The sequence below is a fragment of the Arachis ipaensis genome, chromosome B8 (assembly GCF_059453495.1).
Source record: "Arachis ipaensis isolate K30076 ecotype BB chromosome B8, ASM5945349v1, whole genome shotgun sequence".
Taxonomy (NCBI): Eukaryota; Viridiplantae; Streptophyta; class Magnoliopsida; order Fabales; family Fabaceae; genus Arachis; species Arachis ipaensis.
Window position 1 is genome coordinate 82,771,671 of NC_142443.1, and position 21,682 is coordinate 82,793,352.

The window sequence follows — 21,682 nt, forward strand, 5'->3', positions numbered from 1 at the left end:
CAGAGAAAGAAAGAGGTACTGCATAAGAATGTGAAAGTGATGATGAATAATGAGAATGTTAATGAATGATGATAATGAGAATGATTATGTAAGAATCTGCTACAGAGAGGCAGTCAGATAGATGGTGGTACGACCACTGAGAACGCTTTCCTGGGATACCTTGCTATAATGCTTTGCTGTAAGACAGAGGTTGCTTACAGAGGTATCGAGATGAGTGTGCTCCTGTAAAATAGAGGTTGCTTACAGTGAGTGTGTTGTTGCTCCTGTAAGACAGAGGTTGCTTATAGTGAGTATGTTGTTGCTCCTGTAAGACAGAGGTTGCTTACAGTTAGTCTGTTGGGCATATATCGGCTAATAAGTGCCGCCCTGCAAGACAAAGGTTGCTTGCAGTGGATACCCTGCAAGACAAAGGTTGCTTGCAGTGTATATTGCCAACAGGAAAGCCTTATCCAGATAGAGGTTGCTGGGTAACGTCGGGAGCAAGTATGTAACTGACAGATGAGCTCATTACCTACACTAGGGCTAGACATGCATCATATTTGGTTGTGCATTTCCTCTGTTATGATTGTTGTTTGAATGTATGCCTTCTTTGTTTTCATTCTATTCTCTGTGTCTGTGTTTTGTTTTCTTGTATTCTTTTGTTTGTGTTTTGCTTTTTGTTTTCTCTATTTTCTCTATTTATCTGTTTCTTCTATCTACTGTTTCTCGGTATTCTGCTATTTATCTGCTAAACAACACGGAATTAATGAACGTAACTAATAATCCGGCCCTACTAAGAACTCCCTAGTTCTTACCCCTTCTCTCTCCCTTCCCCTTTCAGATGGAAGCATGAGTACCCTTCCATAGTTTGCTGATGACTGTTCTGCAAAGAGGATTCCGCACTAGGTAGTCTTCTGAGTCTAGAGTGAACTCCGTTACCTGTTTATATGTATATACTGTGAGGCCAGCCAACGTCTGCACCCTGCTTATCTACAAACTTTAACCTAAGTCCTCCGTACGATGTTGCTGTTATGTGGCCACTCGATGAAGTACTTGAGAGACGCTCTTTGATGACATATGATCGTGCAGAGGATTAGTAGACGACCTTCCACCTTTTGATGATGATCCACCTTACTTGAGTTTTGAAGACCTAGAACGTACTTTCCCTCGCTTTAGTAGTTTAGAGGGACTAGGTGAGTATAGAGTCTTGGCTATCCTGGGCGCCAGCTTAGGGACTTCTTAAACAGGTCAGGACTTGGGATGTTGTATGTATATATATGTATATAGTTATTATCTATCTATGTCTAGGGGTGTTCTAACTAAAAGTCTATACTATAATAAAGGCTGGATCATCGAATATTGTCAACTGCTTGTGATGTATTTATGTGTGGTTGTTTATAATTTTTTGATATATTATTAATTGTGAATTGATTAAGAATGATACTGTTTGTTAATCCAAATGTTTTCAAAAAAAAAAGTACCTCGTAAAATAACAATGCTTTTAACAACGAATCAGGCTCATATAATAAATAATAGATAATAATTAGGTAGACAAGTTGGTAGCGCTCAGTTTCTAATATGATCATGACGTACCAGAAATTGGGTCGTTACAGGAATGCCAAGCTATTTAATTGAGGAGTGGAAAGCTCTTAGATACTCAACCTCAGAACAATAAAGCACATTATTATAAAGAGATACCAGAGAGGGAAATTGCAACAGCAAGGGACACCACAAATGAAGTAAAATGCCCAGGAGGGGGCAGAATGGAAGTATAATGCCCAGGAGGGGCCAGAGTGGAAGTAGAACACCTAGGAGGGAGCCCAAAAAGGGAGGCAATAGACATCCATTCTAAAGACGTTCCCCCAAGCACCTTGACAACCCTTTTCCAGTCACGCTGGACACTCATCCTGCAATACCCAAGGCCCTAGAGTACAATGCCAAATTGCCATTCCCTTAGCAACTTTAGAGACCCCTCACTTTTCCGAGTGATACGGTGCTTACCCCAAGAGAAGAGTGCAAGGTCATTGTTGCTGAAGGATCAGAGCAAACAGAAACACCAGAAGAGGTTAAGAGCATTAAAGTACTTCTTTAGATGTCATAAGAAGACATTGAGTATGAGCAATTCATTCAGTTCTTATACAATATTCCTTATGCTATGGTGTTGGAGGAGGTGCCTCCCTATAAGGCCCTCATAAAAAGCCTACTCTCTAAGAAGAAGGTCTTGAAGGAAGATGAAATTATGGTCTTGATCAAGAAGGGCGAGTATAAGGAGGTGTATGTTGCTGAGGAATTGAAGAAAAAAAAGGCTCAAGAAGAGATTGGAAGGACATTGCTACACGCCCCATTGGTGGCACAGGAGCCTGAAGTACCATACCTTCAGAAGCCCCAAAAGGAGTCCAAGGATGAGCACCACTCATAGTTCTTGGAAGTCTCTAAGAAGCATCAAATCAATATTCCTTTTGTTGAGGTTTCGAAGGAAAGACCTCCCTCTAATTCACTTATGAAGGGCTTACTATCTGAAAAGAAGGCCTCAAAGGGAGATGAAACAGAGGTCCGGACTAAGGAGTGCGGTGCACTAATTCAGAATAAGCTGCCAAGGAAAATGCCAGACCTAGGGAGATTTCAGATTCCATGTACTATTGGAAATATTACTTTTAACAAAGCCTTCTGTAATCTTGGCTCAAGTATAAATCTGATGCCTCTGTTTGTAATGAAAAAGCTAGGAATCCAAGAAGCACAAGCAACAAGGATAACCTTGCAAATGGCTGACAAGTCTCTAAGGCAGGCATATGGGCTAGTAGAGAACGTTCTAGTCAAGGTTGGAGAGTTATTCCTCCCGGCAGACTCTGTAATACGTGACATGGGAGAGGATGCAGATGACCCCATTATTCTAGGAAGACCACTTCTAGCCACTGAAAGATCCCAGATAGAAGTTGAGAGAGGGAAATTGGTGCTGAGGTTAAATGAAGACTACATGATTTTCAAGGTTTTTAAATCTCCACTATCCCATGACAAAGGATGTACTTGCATGCATAGTACAATGCCGAAGCCTCCTCCATTGGTGGAAACTCACACAGTTCCTTGATGGGGGAAAAATCGTCGGTAAAGATTTTCACAAAAATAATCACGTTGCAAGTATAGACCTAAACCGACAATCAAGCCTCAATCAAATTTAATTTGTTTGTCACTTAAGCAAACCCAATAAAAATAAACCGAAGTATTTAAACCTCGGGTCGTCTCTCAAGGAATTGCAGGGAAGTGTAGTTATTATTGGTTATGATAAAGTATCTTTTTGGGTTTTTAAATGTTGAACAAGGAATTTAAATGACACGGAAATAAACTAACAATTAAGAAAAGTCCTAGCAAGGATTGATAATCGGAATTCCTATCCTCATTATCAACGTCAATTGTGATGGTAATTGTAAATTGCACTCACTTAGTTAACCTCTAACAAATAAAGAAAAGTCAAGTGAGAAAATCAACTTGAATTCAGAAGTCCTAATCAAAGACTAGAGTTAGTGAAACTCAAACCAACTAGCAAGTTTCAATCACCAACCAACATGAGACTTATGATGATTCAAGAGTCTCCAATTAATCAATCCAAGTTAAGAATGTAAAACGCTAAATTAAAACCCACCCAAGCATTTTATCAAACACTTGGAAGGCGCAAAATAAAAGCATAGAAAACTAACAAGTAATATTAAATCTAAACAACTAATTGCAAACATCAATAATAACAAACGAAGAAAGGAACAATAATTATGAAATACCTCAAATTGCATTAAATAGAAAATTGAATCTAACATGAGAATTCATAAACTAAATTGGGAACATAAAGTAATCAATAAGGGAAATAAATAAACTAGAATGCTAGAACAAATAAGAGTAGAAGAGAAACTAAATTAAACTAAGATAGAAATCAGAAATTGAGAATTAAAACTAAGAAACCTAAAACCTAGAGAGATGAGAGAGCCTCTCTCTCTAGAAAACTACATCTAAAACCTAAAATTATGTGAATGAAATGTTGAATGAATGATTCCTCCACTCTACAGCCTCTAATCTGTGTTTTCGGGCTTGGAACAGGGCCAAAAACAGCCCATAAATCACCCCCGACGATTTTTGATATGTCCAGCATGTGGCTCTGTCATGCGTACGCGTCGCCCACGTGTACACGTCGCTAAACTTTCGCAGCGTCATGCGTATGCGTGATCCACACGTGCGCGTCGCCTAACTGCATGGTAACTATGGCAAATTGCATATCATTCTGAAGCCCCGGATGTTAGCTTTCCAATGCAACTCCTCATTCGGACCTCTGTAGCTCAAGTTATGGTCGATTTAGTACGAAGAGGTCAGGGTTGAAAGCTTAATAATTTCTTCAATTTCTTATATTCCTTCCACTTTTGCATACTTCCTTTCCATCCTCTAAGCAATTCCTGTCCTATAATCCCAGAAATCACTTAACACACATATCAAGGCATCGAATGGTAATAAGAGAGGATTAATAATTAGCAATTTTAAGGCCAAAGAAGCATGTTTTCAATCAAAGCATAAAATTAGGAAGGAAAATGTAAAACATGCAATTTATATGCATAAGTGTGAAAATAATGGATAAAATTCACTCAATTTAGCATAAAATATACCACGAAATAGTGGTGCATCATTCCCCCAGACATCAAACCTATGTTTGGTGTTAGGCTATCACCACCCACCAAGGGGGAAGATCCCAAGAGGAAGCTGCTGATGACCAGAATTCACTCCCCATATAAAATAATGAATCTGTTCTTTTGGTAAGCGCACAAAAAATATCATCAAGTAATAACCCACTAAGAGTGGGGTCGAATCCACAGAGATTGGCAGATTTGTGCAATTTTAATCAATGGGTGAATTAGTCAAGCTGAGTAATATAGATTGTGATTGCAGAATTTTAAATAGACAGAAATGTAAATGACTCAAAAGTAAAGAGAAGCAGTAAAGTGCAGAAAAATAAATGGCAAGAATGTAAAATGCTGGAATGTAAATGGTTGAATTATAAATGGGAATGGAGAATGACAGAATGTAAAGAAAGCTATAAAGAATATGGAAGAAAAGAATAGGGGGAATTCATTGCGATTACGAGTTGTTGCTCTCTTTGGATTAAATCCAACACATCTCATCTTCAATCATGCAACTCATTGACCTCTTGGCAATCATGATTGATTGAACCCCAATCCCTTGGTGATTTAATCTCTCAAATCTTGATAATCAACCAATTCCTTGGTCTAATTGCTCATGAAGAGAGATATGCTTGGTCCCTGATTATACCACACATACTCATAGATCCAAATAGTGGGTGGATTATATGTCACCATATACAATCCCAAAACCCAGATCTACTCAATTGTGAGAAGTGATTTTAAGCATGATTTCATGTTTCCTTTTCCAAGGTTCCCATGAAATCCATTTTGTAGTCAACCTCTTTCCCAAGATGATTGAACACTAGCATGAAGAACGAAATTCTTTCTAGCAAATCAAAGAGAAGATAAAGAGAAGAAGAAATTCACTATCATTAATCCATCAAGTACAACAGAACTCCCTCTCCCAATGAGAGGGAATTTAGCTACTCATAGCTTAGAGTAAAGTACAAGAGATGGAAGAGATGAAGTGAAAAATAAAACTCAAACTTGTAAATCCAAAAGCTAAGTTCCCAACAAACCAACCCCTTTTTCAGTACTTCTAGGGGTTATTTATACTACTCCTATCACTAAAATTAAGAAAATACAAAAGAAAAAAGAACATTATAGCTGGAGGGAAAGAAAACTTAATAAACGTGACTCGTCAAGCTTGACGTGTGGCTGGTGTTTGAGTGGCGTGCCACGGCTAGCCACTAAGTTTGGCTTGGCGCGCCACGCCCAGCTCCACAAGTGGCACGCCTCTTGCATTAACCTCCCTGGCGTGCCACGCCTTCGAACCCAAGTGGCACGCCCAGGTTCTTCTCAAGCATTGGTTAGCCAGGCATGCCACGCCTTCGAGCTCAAGTGGCACGCCCAGGCTCTTCCCTCTTGCTCCTCTTCTCTGGACTTTTGAACTGGCGTCGCACGCCCAGGATCTGGCGTGCCACGCCCATTGTGTGCTCTTCATTCACCTTCTCTGGAAATATGTACTGGCGTCCCACGCCCATGGTAAACCCTTTCTTACTTCTCGGGAAAACAAAGCTGACGTGCCACGCCTAGTAAGTGGCGTGCCGTGCCCATGTATTATGTACATGGTCCCTTTGTTCCAGTAGCTGGCGTGCCGCGCCCAGAATTCAAGTGGCACACCCATGGTTATCTGGCCTTGGCATTCCATGCCTTAAAGCTCAAGTGGCACGCCCAGTCTTTTTTTTCTTTGGTTGATGAGGCTGGCGTGCCATGCCTTCGACACCAGGTGGCACGCCCAGTAAGTGGTTAGGCTTCTTCAAGCATTGGCGTGCCACGCCTGAGATTCAAGTGGCATTGATAAACCACTATTTTATGATTTATCTTTTGCTCAGTTGAGTGTTTTTAACAATTCTTCACCCACTTATTCATAAAATTTGCATGGTTTTATAATTCCTTCCTTATTCCATGATATATATGAAAACATGTTTCCTATGCTTTAAAAAAATATTAATTTTAATTATCCTTTATTACCATTCAACGCCGTGAACTATGTGTTAAGTAATTTCAGGCTTCATAGGGCAAGAAAGGCTTAGAGGACAAAAAGGAAACACACAAAAATGGAAGGAACGCACAAAATGGAGTTTTAAAGAAAATGGCAGTGACACGCATGCATGGACGACCCGGACGCGTTCCTAGCGCAAAATGCAAGTGATGCGCATGCATGGACGATGCGGACGCGTGCCTAGGCGCAGAGCACAAACGATGTGAACGCGTGACTGACGCATACACGTGACAAGGAAAAACTCCAAATGACGCGCACGCGTAACCCACGTGCACGCGTGATGGACGCTACGTGTAGAAAATTGCAGAAGTCGCCCCCAGTGATTTCTGGGTCCTTTTTCGGCCCAAATCCAAGCCCAGAAACATAGAATAGAGGCTGGAGAATAAGGGAATCAATTCATTCATTAATAATTGAATTGGAAAAGGACAATTAGAGGCTTTAGATGTAGTTTTAGAGAGAGAGAGGCTTTCTCCTCTCTCTTAGGTTTTTAGGATTAGGATTTCTCTTAGTTTATGGTTATTTCTTCATTCCAGGTTCAATGTTCCTTTAATTTAGTTTCTCTTCTACTTTTATTTGCTCTATTACTTTAGTTGCTCTATTTCACTTGCTAATTACTTATGTTACCAAATTGGCTTATGAACTCTTCGTGTTAGATTTGAATATCCTATTTAATGCAATTTGAGGTATTTCAGATTTATGATTGCTTTCTTTTATTTATGACATAAATAATTTAGATTTTTTCCCTTTGCTTTGGTTGAGTAATTGGTGACACTTGAGTTATCAAACTCAGCTGTTGATTGAAAATTAGAATTTCCTGATTGATTTGGGTCCCTCTAAAGCTAGTCTTTCCATAGAGTTGACTAGGACTTGAGGAATCAAATTAATTAGTCCACTTGACTTTCCTTAATTTAGTAAGGGTTAACTAAGTGGGAGCAATAAACAATTCTCATCACACCTGATAAGGATAACTAGGATGGGATTTCCAGTTCTTATAACTTGCAATGGTTTTCATGATAATTAATTTACTTTCTTGTCAGTTTATTTTTCCTGTTCACTATTCAAAAACCCCAAAAAGATAATCTTCCATAACCAATAACAAATCACACCTCATTGCAATTCCTTGAGAGACGACCCGAGGTCTAAATACTTCGGTTATCAATTTTATTTGGGATTTGTTACTTGTGACAACCAAATTTTTGTACGAAAGGATTTTTAGTTGGTTTAGAAACTATACCTACAACGTGATTATTTTTATAAAATTCTAGACCACACAAAAGTCTGTTCGTCAAAATGGCGCCGTTGCCGGGGAATTGCAATTGTGTGCCTTATTATTGGTTATTGTAAATATTTTCTTTTGCTTGTTTATTTTTTCTTATGTTTGTTTTTAATTTTTAATTTTTATTAGTTGCTATGAGTTCTCACCCCTCTGGCTTTAAGTTTGGTTCCAATGTTGTTGGAAGGAATGGAAGCTATAACAGGAACATGCATCGAGGTCAAACCAATCATGGATGGAAGGAGCCACGAGGATTTGATCAACTCTTTCGGCAACAACACTTTCCAAGATACCACGGCCATTCTACAATGCATGCCCAGACAATAGTTATGGTGGACCCCTTTGTGACAAACCACCTCTACCAAATTACGATAGTCAAGAGCCATTCCGAGGTGCTTGCCTAGATGATAGATATGGTAGACCCTATTATGGTTACCAACAAGCCCCATCATATGCCAATAAACCACCTCCTCAACATAGCTTCGAACCACCATGCTCACAAGCCACTGACAACCATTCACCTCTATATGCCCCTAACCCTTACCCACCCCAATTTCAATCCAATTACCCCCAAAAACCACCACTTCCACATGCACCATCCCGTCAAGAAATTTGCAACCGATGCTAAGGAGGATAGTACAAAACCCCCAAAGCATGTACCTTATGAAGAACTGAACGGAACAAATCAAGAAGTAAGTTTCCTTGGTAATGATCATCATGAACTAAGCTTTCCTAATGATGAACTTGCATCCACAATTGAATTCTTTGAGATTGACGAGTCTTCCCCAAGTGAGTATGAAGATGATGTGGAGGTAGATTTTTCTCAGTCTCCAGCTTTTGACTTGAATGATGAGGAAGAAATTGAAGACTTTGATCAAGACATAGTTGCAATTGAAGAGGTTTGTCAGGAATTGAAAGAATCCACAGAGGAGTACATGGAAGTGGAGCTTGACGAACCACTAGAAACACCTCTCCCACAGCCATTACCACCTAATACAAACTTCAAGTGGGTAAAATCATTAGCCTTCATCTTTACTTTCCCACTTGAATATGGCTTGCTTGAAACAGATGGCCAGCTTAGCGCTCTTTGCGGCTTTAAGAGTAAGAGGGAGATGGTTAGTAATAGAAGTTGGTATCCAAGGTTCAATACGGTTCCACACTCCGATTGGAAGTGCAAGGATTGGTATAGAGTTCGATTTAATGGGTTTCGGGAAATGTTCGGGTATCTCAGTGGAAATTCAGGATACGTTCTGTCCGGCTGGAAAAATGAAAATCAAGACAAAGACGGATACAAAAGCAAGGTTTGGGATCCTGGGATTCAATCTGATAATCAACACCCCTGGAGCCTTAAAACCTGCTTTGACTTACTGGAAGGCTTTACGTGTCTAGTTTGGGACCTCAGAGGCTATTGGAATTGCAAACGTTGGTGAAGATTCCTGGATGAGTTTAAGCATAAGCCACCATAACAAGGAGCTCATTAAATGTCCAACTTAAGGACTTTAACTAAAAGTGCTAGGTGGGAGACAACCCACCACGGTATGATCGTTCCTTTTTCAATTTTAATTTTATTTGGTTTTGTTTGTTTTAGTTTCATTTTATTTTATTTCATTTTCCTTAGAATCATTCATAACATCTGCATCTTGCATATTGCATAAAAAAAAAACACCCCACGCATGCGCATGGGCCATGCATGGGCGTCGACTCCAAATCGACGTCACAATCCAACGCCCAGAAAGTTGGGATGGAATCATGCGGTTGGTATGCGTTAGGCATAATTTGGGCCATGCGTATGCGTCAACGACGCGTACGCGTCATTTTCATTAATACACACCACGCGTAAGCGTGGGCAACGCATACGCGTCGCGTGAAAATTTTGCCCCCCTAATTGAAACAGAGTTGCGCCAAAACGATGCTGGAATTGTGCGTTTAGTACAATTCTAGTCGACGCGTATGCGTGCTCCATGCGTACGCGTCATTTCCCTTATCCACCATTCACACATTCGCGTCAATGACGTTTTCGCGTCGTTTCACTTCCGCTTCAGCCACGCTTTCGCGTGATCCACGCGTCCGCGTGGATTTGAATCCACTTAACCCCCGACGCGGAAACCCTAACCCAGCGTCGCCCCCTTCCCCCCTTCCAACGTTCCACCTCCATTTCTCTCTTCCCCCTCCAACCTCCCACTGCCACCGCCGCCCAGCCCGCCGCAGTGCCGCCGTCGCCACCCCCTCGCCGAACCACCCTCACCCCTCCTTCTTCTCTTCTTCTTCTTCCTCTTCTTCCTCTTTCACCCCCCTGCCCCTGCCTCCACCCGGTCAAATCAGCCCCGTCGCCACCACCTTGTCGCCGGCCACCACGACCAATGCCACTGATAAATTCCAATTTTGTGGTTTATATTGTGCTTAATTTGGGGGGTTTTTGTCAATATTTCTCACACTTATTCACAAGAATTGCATGGTTTTGTGTTCTCTTCCTGATTTTGCTTCATAATGAAAAACATGCTTATTTTGCCTTAGAATTGTTATATTTTAATCCTCTTTTATTGCCATTCGATGCCGTGATGTATTTGTTGAGTGATTTTAGGAATTATAGGACAAGAATGGCCTAGAAGAGGGAAAGAAAGCATGCACAAAAGGAAGGAACATGAAGATTTGGATTTTGGGAACTTCAGCACCGGCGCGCACGCACACTGCAGGCGCACACGTGCATGAGGGAAGCTGGAAGCGGTGCGCAAGGATGGACGCATCCGCGCGGATCAGAGAATTCCCACCGACGCACACGCGCACATGGCGCGCACGCGTGGATCACAAAAGCAATCGGCACGCACGCCCGCATGGCGCGCACACGCGAAAAGCTCATGTGACCTCATTAAAGAAAATCGTGCCTGGCGATTTCTGTGGCTCATCAGGCCCAATTTCAAGCTGTTTCTGCATGAAAAAGACCCAAGGATGCTAGGGGAAAAGAGGGGGGATCAATCATTTGACACTTAGACATAATTTTAGCTAGTTTTTGGTTCTTTATTCTTCTAGAGAGAGAAACCTTTGTTCCTCTCTAGATCTAGCTTTAATTTGATCTTCCCTTGTTGAATTCTAAATTGGATCTTGTTAATTACTAGTTTTAATTATTTAATTTGAATTCTCTAGTATAATTTTGCTTAGATCTTGTGTTAGTTTCATGTTTCCTTGTTGTTTGTCATTTTATACCCATTCCATGAATTTTGTAGATCTTGACTTGTTATTGTTGCATTGATGATCTCCCTGATTAATTGTGTTGTTTGAGTGATTGTATGTTGATAATTGTTAATGGGTACTTGTTAGTTCCAATTTAATTACAATTTGAATAGGTCTTTTATTAATGCGTACCATGTGTTTGATGAAATGTTTCCTTTGATTATGGAGTAGTTCTCTTTACCCTTGGCCTAGGCTAAGGGAATTGGGTAAGCTTGACTCATTGGGTCTAATGGATTTGATGATTTGGGAACCCTTGGTGGTCAATTTGATAACCATTGACACTAGCCTACCACCAAGTTAATTGGTAGTGAGGTTGGACCTTATGGGTTGATGTTGATCAAACCATTTAACATACTTCAATTATAGAAGTAGACTTAATGAGTATGGTTTCTCATAATTGTCAAGATATGGTTATCAGACAAGGATAGTGATCTCAATTCCCATGCGTAGCCAAGAGTTACTTTTATCATTCATATTTGAAAACCCAAAAATCTTGATTGCTTTGTCTTAGTTATAGTTACTTGTTTAGTTAGATAGAATTACATTGGATGTTATTTGATGAGTTTGAAATTATTCACATTTTGTTCTAATTGTTTGCATTAGTTTCTTGCATTCCAAGATTACTTGCTTGTTAAGATTCCTAGTTTAATTTCTTGCTCATGACTTGCAACCCCGGATTTCTAACCAATGTTGAAGCACATGTTTGCCCATTCTTTGTGAGACGACCCGAGGTTTGAATACTTTGGTTACTTTTATTGGGGTTGAACTTGTGACAACCAAATTCCTTCTAAATTTGATACTCGAGGATTATTGTTGGGAAGAGCTATGCTTGCAACCGGATGTTATAGATAAAGTCTATAGCAACATAGTCTCTTGAGCCGCATCAAATTTTTGGCGCCGTTGCCGGGGAATGGTTGCAAAATGTGCCTTGATATTGGTTATGTGAATATGTGAATATTGTAGATAGTTTACTTTCTTTTAGTACTTAGTTATTGTTTAGATTTCTTTTGTATGTGTGCTATGACTCCCATGTTTGATGACTCGGTCTGAACCGAATTCTAGCTTAGCCAAGTTTGATCCTGAGATTGAAAGAACCTTATTACACACTCGGCAAGCTAGACGGCGGTTGGATTATACGGCTAGTACTTCGGCCTCTCTTGAGGAACACACCGAATTACTAGACGGCACCGAGAGTGACTTGGAGTCTGCTACTTCCTATTCTTCTGTTGGCACTACTAATACATTTTTGCATCCTACAGGTGCGCCATACATGGCGGAGCCACAACGGATCACTTTGCATGAGCATGGAGCTCCAGATATCATACTCCAATCTTTGCAAGCAAGGTATCCTAACCTTGATCCAAACTTTGAGTTGAAGAGTAGTTTGATAAATCTACTTCCTAAGTATCATGGGTTACCGGGTCAAGACCCCATCCGACATCTAAGAGATTTTCAAGTTGCTTGTTCTACTGCTCAAAGGCATGGAGCCGATGAGTTGGCTATTATGGTTTTTGCCTTCCCCTTCTCTCTTGAAGGGCAAGCAAAGATGTGGTTTTATTCACAACCGGATGAGATTGTGACTAATTGGGATTTCTTGAGAAGAGAGTTTCTAGATAAATTCTTCCCACCGGAGAAGACCGACTACATCCGGAAGGAGATTTCGGGTATAATGCAAAAGGACCAAGAGAGTTTGTATGAGTATTGGACTCGATTCAAGAGGCTATTGGAATCTTGTCCACACCATGGATTGAACGCTCACTTGCTCATTAGTTACTTCACCGGAGGTCTTTGTGCAGAAGATAGAAGATTGCTCACCATTTCTAGTGGCGGTTCCCTTTCAAAGAGCAAGATGGAAGGAGAAGCTTGGAAATTGATAAATAATGTTGCCGAGGCTACACAACATGTAGGGGTGAGAAGTAATCCTCTCAAGGGTGTGGTAGAACCATCCCCTTAAGAAGCAAGCTTAACCAAGGCGCTTAGGGACATGACCACTATCCTCACTCAAATACAAAAAGATCAAAAGGAATATTACTCTATCCAAGCCATCCAAGCCCCACCTCAAGTTGCTCAACTTGAAGGCCCTCCTAGAATTTGTGGTTTGTGCTCTAGCACCACACATTACACTGATCAATGCCATCAAATCTAAGAGGAACATGCTCTTGTAGTCGCCAATATGAATTACAACAACCGTCCACCCTATCCTTCTCAAGGCCAAAACAACTACTCTCATGGTAGTAATCAAAATCAAGGGTGGAGGGATAATGCACAAGGGAGCAATCAAAACCAAAGATGGAACAATTATTCTTCTCATTACAACAACAACCAATCTTCATCTCAATATCACAACAACAACAACCACCAAGCCAACCAAAATCACCACAACCAAAACCAAAGCAACTATACCAAATACCAAGCACCACACCATAGACAACAATCCAACCAAGCCTCTTCATCTTCCACCAATCAATTCGATGAGCTTAGAACCGCTATGGAGAAACGGGACGAGAGCTATAAGGCTCAATTCGATACCATGGGCGCTCAATTAGCCAATCTCACCGACATGATCTCGAAGATGTCCTTGTCCTCCAATAACACTAACCAACCCTCAAGCTCTTCTAGCCTTCCTTCCCAACCCCAACCAAACCCCAAGAGCGGTCTCAACGCCATCACTCTACGGTCGAGGACTACATTAGAGGAGATACCTCCTAGGGTCATGGAAGACATTCATGAGGAAGAAGTGGTTGTTGAAGCTCCACATGAAGAGGAGGAGGTAGACAAAAAGCAAGATGAAGAATGTGTAAGCCTTAAGGAACCCAAGAGGAAAGCTATAGTGGATGAGTCCATTCCTATCCCATTCCCTTCCTTGGTGAAGAAAGCAAATAAAATGCCAGAATTCGATTTAAACATGCTTCAAGTGTTCAAGAAACTTGAGGTAACCATACCACTTCTTGATGCTATCCAACAAATTCCGAAGTATGCAAAATTTTTGGAAGACTTGTGCACACACAAGGATAGGATAAGAGAGTTGGAGACATTATCCTTGGATAGTTCAATTTCTTCATTGATGGAACCTATTCCAAAGAAATGTGGTGACCCTGGACCTTTTTTGGTATCTTGTTGTATTGGTGGACGTACCTTTCATGACTGTATATGTGATCTAGGAGCTTGCGTAAGCATCATGCCACTATCCATTTTTGTACGATTGAATTTAGCTCCATTAAAGAAGTCGGCGGCAAAGTTTGCCTTAGCCGATAAAAGTGTGATTACGGTGATGGGAATAGCAGAAGATGTACTTGTAGCAATCAAGGACTTGGTCTTTCCGGTTGACTTTTACATCTGGTGCGCAGAAATCGTGACGGTTCCATTCCTTGGTAACGGCGCTGAAAATTTTATACGCACGTTCATAATCTTAATTCTTTGTCATGACTTCGCACAACTGACCAGCAAGTGCACTGGGTCGTCCAAGTAATAAACCTTACGTGAGTAAGGGTCGATCCCACGGAGATTGTCGGCTTGAAGCAAGCTATGGTCACCTTGTAAATCTCAGTCAGGCGGATTCAAATGTAATAAGAGATTATAGTGTACTAAAAGATAATAAAATAGGATAGAGATACTTATGTAATTTATTGGTGAGAGTTTCAGATAAGCGTATTGATGAGCGGATAATTTATACGCTTTTTGGCATTGTTTTTAGTATGTTTTTAGTAGAATCTAGTTACTTTTAGGGATGTTTTTATTTGTTTTTATGTTAAATTCACATTTCTGGACTTTACTATGAGTTTGTGTGTTTTCAGGTATTTTCTGGCTGAAATTGAGGGACTTAAGCAAAAATCAGATTCAGAGGTTGAAGAAGGACTGCTGATGCTGTTGGATTCTGACCTCCCTGCACTCAAAGTGGATTTTCTGGAGCTACAGAACTCAAAATGGCGGGCTTTCAATTGCGTTGGAAAGTAGACATCCAGGGATTTCCAGCAATATATAATAGTCCATACTTTGGTTGAGTTTAGATGATGTAAAAGGGCATTGAACGCCAGTTCTATGCTGCTGTCTGGAGTTAAACGCCAGAAACACGTCACAAGCCAGAGTTGAATGCTAGAAATACGTTACAAACTGGCGTTCAACTCCAAGATTGACCTCTACATGTGTAACATTCAAGCTCAGCCCAAGCACACACCAAGTGGGCCCCGGAAGTGGATTTATGCATCAATTACTTACTTCTGTATACCCTAGTAACTAGTTTAGTATAAATAGGACTTTTTACTATTGTATTAGACATCTTTGATCAGTTTTATGCTATCTTAGACTTTCATGGGGGCTGGCCATTCGGCCATGCCTGAACCATTATCACTTATGTATTTTCATACGGTACAGTTTCTGCACTCCATAGGTTAAGGTGTGGAGCTCTGTTGTTCCTCAAAGATTAATGCAAAGTACTACTGTTTTTCTATTCAATTCAACTTATTTCGCTTCTAAGATATTCATTCACACTTCAACCTGAATGTGATGAACATGAAAATCATCATCATTCCCCCACGAACGTGTTCCTGACAACCACTTCCGTTCCACCTTAGATTGAATGAGTATCTCTTGGATCTCTTAATCAGAATCTTCGTGGTATAAGCTAGATTGATGATGGCATTCATGAGAGTCCGGAAAGTCTAAACCTTGTCTGTGGTATTCCGAGTAGGACTCTGGGATTGAATGACTGTGACAAACTTCAAACTCGCGAGTGTTGGGCGTAGTGACAGACGCAAAAGGATGGTGAATCCTATTCCAGTATGATCGAGAACCTCAGATGATTAGCCGTACAGTGACAGCGCATCGGACCATTTTCCAGAGAGGATAAAAAGTAGCCATTGACAACAGTGATGTCCTTACATAAAGCCAGCCATGGAAAGGAGTAAGACTGATTGGATGAAGACAGTAGGAAAGCAGAGGTTCAGAGGAACGAAAGCATCTCTATACACTTATCTAAAATTCTCACCAATGATATACATAAGTGTTTCTATCCTTTGATATCCGCCTGACTGATTTTTACAAGGTGACCATAGCTTGCTTGAAGCCAACAATCTCCGTGGGATCGACCCTTACTCACGTAAGGTTTATTACTTGGACGACCCAGTGCACTTGCTGGTTAGTTGTATCGAAGTTGTGAATGAAAAACGATTTATTAAGACGTGTGTACAGAGTTTTTAGCACCGTTGCCTGAGATCACAATTTCGTTCACCAAGTTTTTGGCGCCGTTTTTGCCGGGGATTGTTCGAGTTTGAACAACTGACGGTTCATCTTGTTGCTCAGATTAGGTAATTTTTTTTTTGTTTTATTTTCAAAAATTTTTCAAAAACCTTTCAAAAATTTCTCATCTGTTTTCGAAAAAAAAAATAAAAAAAATAAATCTTTTCAAAAATATATTTTTCTTCAGAATTTTTAAGAATGAATCTAGAGTTTCATGAAGCATGTTGAAGCCTGGCTGGCTGTAAAGCCATGTCTAATTCTTTTGGATAGGGGCTTCCAACCATCAGCATAGAGGCAAGTTAATTGGAATGTCAGCCGTGGCATGTCTGAGTTACATACTAAAGCTTGGCTGGCTATTAAGCCATGCCTAACCCTCGGATTGGAGCTTTAGACTAAGAATACAAGATTCCTGGAATTCATATTAAAAAATTTTGAAATCCTTATTTTCTTTTTCCTATATGTTTTTTTCGAAAAAAAAATATACAAAAATCCAAAAAAGAAATCATAAATATAAAAAATATTTCATGTTTCTTGTTTGAGTCTTGAGTCAAGTTGAAAGTTTGGTGTCAATTGCATATTCATCTTGCATTTTTCGAAAAATTCATGCATTCATAGTGTTCTTCATGATCTTCAAGTTGTTCTTGGTAAGTCTTCTTGTTTGATCTTGATGTTTTCATGTTTTGTGTCTTTTCTTGTTTTTCATATGCATTCTTGCATTCATAGTGTCTATACATGAAAAATTTTTAAGTTTGGTGTCTTGCATGTTTTCTTTGCATTAAAAATTTTTCAAAAATAAGTTCTTTATGTTCATCTTGACATTCAAAGTGTTCTTGGTGTTCATCTTGACATTCATAGCATTCTTGCATGCATTCATTGTTTTGACCCAAAATTTTCATGCATTGAGTCTTTTTCATGTTTTTCCCTCTCATCATAAAAAATCCAAAAATAAAAAAAAAATATCTTTCCCTTTTTCACTCATAAATTTCGAAAATTTGAATTGACTTTTTCAAAACTTTTTAAAATCTAGTTGTTTTTATGAGTCAAAACAAATTTTCAATTTAAAAATCTTATCTTTTTCAAAATCTTTTTCAAAAATCAAATCTTTTTCATTTTTCTTATTTATTTTCGAAAATTTTAAAAAAATATTTTTCAAAAATATTTTTCTTATCTTTATCTCCTAATTTTAGAAAATAACATCATCAATTAATGTTTTGATTCAAAAATTTCAAGTTTGTTACTTGCTTGTTAAGAAAGATTCAAACTTTGAGTTCTAGAATCATATCTTGTGATTTCTTGTGAATCAAGTCAATAATTGTGATTTTAAAAATCAAATCTTTTTCAAAACTAATTTCAATCATATCTTTTAAAAAATATCTCTTTATCTTATCTTTTTCAAAATTTGATTTTAAAATATCCTTTCTAACTTCTTATCTTCTTATCTTTTCAAAATTGATTTTCAAATTTGTTTCAACTAACTAACTAACTTTTTGTTTGTTTCTTATCTTTTTCAAAACTACCTAACTAACTCTCTCTCTCTAATTTTCGAAAATATCTTCCCTCTTTTTCAAAATTTCTTTTTAATTAACTAATTATTTTAATTTTTGATTTTAATTTTCGAAAAATTACTAACCTTTTTCAAAAACTATTTTCGAAAATCACTAACTCTTTTTCAAAAATAATTTTCGAAAATTCTCCTTCTCTCTCATCTCCTTCTATTTATTTATTCATCTACTAACACCTCTCTTCATACCACATCTCTGCTCTCCTTACCCTTGTGTTTCTTTCTTTACATTACATTCTTTTCTTCTTCTACTCACACAGGGGAACCTCTATACCTGTGGTAAAAAGGATCCCTATTATTATTTTTCTGTCCCTCTTTTTCATATGAGAAGGAGCAAGGACAAGAACATTCTTGTTGAAGCAGATCCAGAACCTGAAAGGACTCTGAAGAGGAAACTAAGAGAAGCTAAATTACAACAATCCAGCAAGCACCTTTCAGAAATTTTCGAACAAGAAGAGGAGATGGCAGGCGAAAATAATAATAATGCAAGGAGGATGCTTGGTGACTTTACTGCACCTAATTCCAATTTACATGGAAGAAGCATCTCCATTCCTGCCATTGGAGCAAACAATTTTGAGCTGAAACCTCAATTAGTTTCTCTGATGCAGCAGAACTGCAAGTTTCATGGACTTCCATCTGAAGATCCTTTTCAGTTCTTAACTGAATTCTTGCAGATATGTGATACTGTTAAGACTAATGGAGTAGATCCTGAAGTCTACAGGCTCATGCTTTTCCCTTTTGCTGTAAGAGACAGAGCTAGAGTATGGTTGGACTTTCAACCCAAAGATAGCCTGAACTCTTGGGATAAGCTGGTCAAGGCTTTCTTAGCCAAGTTCTTTCCTCCTCAAAAGCTGAGTAAGCTTAGAGTGGATGTTCAAACCTTCAGACAGAAAGAAGGTGAATCCCTCTATGAAGCTTGGGAGAGATACAAAGAACTGACCAAAAAGTGTCCTTCTGATATGCTTTCAGAATGGACCATCCTGGAAATATTCTATGATGGTCTATCTGAATTAGCTAAAATGTCATTGGATACCTCTGCAGGTAGATCCATTCACCTAAAGAAAATGCCTGCAGAAGCTCAAGAACTCATTGACATGGTTGCTAATAACCAGTTCATGTACACTTCTGAGAGGAATCCTGTGAGTAATAGGATGCCTATGAAGAAGGGAGTTCTTGAAATTGATACTCTGAATGCCATACTGGCTCAGAATAAAATATTGACTCAACAAGTCAATATGATTTCTCAGAGTCTGAATGGAATGCAAGCTGCATCCAACAGTACTCAAGAGGCATCTTCTGAAGAAGAAGCTTATGATCCTGAAAACCCTGCAATAGCAGAGGTGAATTACATGGGTGAACCTTATGGAAACACCTATAACCCCTCATGGAGAAATCACCCAAATCTCTCATGGAAGGATCAACAAAAGCCTTAATAAGGCTTTAATAATGGTGGAAGAAATAGGTTTAACAATAGTAAACCTTTTCCATCATCCACTCAGCAACGGACAGAGAACTCTGAACAAAATACCTCTAATTTAGCAAACTTAGTCTCTGATCTATCTAAGGCCACTGTAAGTTTCATGAATGAAACAAGGTCCTCCATTAGAAATTTGAAGGCACAAGTGGGCCAGCTGAGTAAAAGGATCACTGAAATCCCTCCTAGTACTCTCCCAAGCAATACAGAAGAAAATCCAAAAGGAGAGTGCAAGGCCATTGACATAGTCAACATGGCCGAACCTGGAGAGGAAGGGGAGGACGTAAATCCCAGTGAGGAAGACCTCCTGGGACGTCCAGTGATCAATAAGGAGTTTTCCTTTGAGGAACCAAAGGAATCTGAGACTCATCTAGAGACCATAGAGATTCCATTGAACCTCCTTATGCCCTTCATGAGCTCTGACGAGTATTCATCTTCTGAAGAGAATGAGGATGTTACTGAAGAGCAAGTTACCAAGTACCTTGGTGCAATCATGAAGCTGAATGCCAAATTATTTGGTGTTGAGACTTGGGAAGATGAACCTCCCTTGTTCACCAATGAACTAAGTGATCTGGATCAACTAACATTGCCTCAGAAGAAACAGGATCCTGGAAAGTTCGTAATACCTTGTACCATAGGCAACATGATCTTTGAAAAGGCTCTGTGTGACCTTAGTTCAGGGATAAACCTCATGCCCCTCGCTGTAATAGAGAAACTGGGAATCTTTGGGGTGCAAGCTACTAAAATCTCATTAGAGATGGCAGACAATTCAAGAAAACAGGCTTATGGACAAGTAGAGGACGTTTTGGTAAAGGTTGAAGGCCTTTACATCCCTGCTGATTTCATAATCCTTGATACTGGGAAGGATGAGGATGAATCCATCATCCTTGGAAGACCTTTCCTAGCCACAGCAAGAGCTGTGATTGATGTTGACAGAGGTGAATTAGTCCTTCAATTGAATGAGGACTCCCTTGTGTTTACAACTCAAGGTTACCCTTCTGTAAACATGGAAAAGAGGCACAGTAAGCTTCTCTCAAAACAGAGTCAACCAGAGCCCCCACAGTCAAACTCTAAGTTTGATGTTGGGAGGCCACAACCAAACTCTAAGTTTGGTGTTGAAGTCCCATATCCAAACTCTAAGTTTGGTGTTGGGAAGTCTCAACAATGCTCTGAACATCTGTGAGGCTCCATGAGAGCCCACTGTCAAGCTATTAACATTAAAGAAGTGCTTGTTGGGAGGTAACCTAATTTTTATTTATGTAATTTTATTTTTCTTGTTTTTTCATGTTTTATTAGGTTCATGATCATGTGGAGTCACAAAATAAATATAAAAATTGAAAACGAAATCAAAAACAGCAGAAGAAAAATCACACCCTGGAGGAAGACCTTACTGGCGTTTAAACGCCAGTAAGAAGCATCTGGCTGGCGTTCAACGCCAGAACAGAGCATGGTTCTGGCGCTGAACGCCCAAAATGGGCAGCATCTGGGCGTTTGAACGCCAGAATTGCACCCTGGAGAAGAGCTGGCGCTGAATGCCCAAAACAAGCATGGTTCTGGCGTTCAACGTCAGAAATGGGCAACAAATGGGCGTTCAACGCCCAGAACAAGCACCAATCTGGTGCTGAACGCCCAGAGTTGTGTGCAAGGGCATTTTGCATGCCTAATTTGGTGCAAGGTTGTAAATCCTTGAACACCTCAGGATCTGTGGACCCCACAGGATCACCTCAGGATCTGTGGACCCCACAGGATCCCCACCTACCTCCACTCACTTCTTCTCACCCCTCTTTCACACAATCCCATAAACACTCTTCTCCAAAACTCTTCACCAATCACCTCAATCTCTCTTCCCTATAACCACTTCACCACTCACATCCATCCACTCTTCCTCATAAACCTACCTCATAAACCCCACCTACCTTCAAAATTCAAAATCAATTTCCCACCCAAAACCCACCCTTATGGCCGAACCTTACCCCCCTCCCTTCCCTATATAAAGCCCTCCATTCTTCTTCATTTTCACACAACACAACCCTCTCTTCCCCTTCTTGGCCGAATACACCCCTCCCCCCTCTCCTCCATATTTTCTTCTTCTTCTTCATCTATTCTTTCTTCTCTTGCTCGAGGGCGAGCAATATTCTAAGTTTGGTGTGGTAAAAACATAAGCTTTTGTTTTTCCATTACCATTGATGGCACCCAAGACCGGAGAATCCTCTAGAAAAGGGAAAGGGAAGACAAAAGCTTCCACCTCCGAGTC

General features: G+C 39.8%; 1 protein-coding gene and 1 non-coding gene across 2 annotated transcripts; one reads left to right on the forward strand and one right to left on the reverse strand.

The window, feature by feature from the left end:
• The first annotated feature begins 2,479 nt into the window (after positions 1 to 2,479).
• LOC107611156 (uncharacterized) lies at positions 2,480 to 3,064 on the forward strand. The gene has a single exon (XM_016313112.1). It carries the CDS (start codon positions 2,480 to 2,482, stop codon positions 3,062 to 3,064), a length of 585 nt encoding a protein of 194 aa, XP_016168598.1.
• A 15,747-nt stretch (positions 3,065 to 18,811) lies between these two features.
• LOC148548619 (small nucleolar RNA R71) lies at positions 18,812 to 18,919 on the reverse strand. Its single transcript, XR_015898620.1, has one exon. It is a non-coding gene; the product is annotated as a small nucleolar RNA R71 (small nucleolar RNA).
• Positions 18,920 to 21,682: the final 2,763 nt, after the last annotated feature.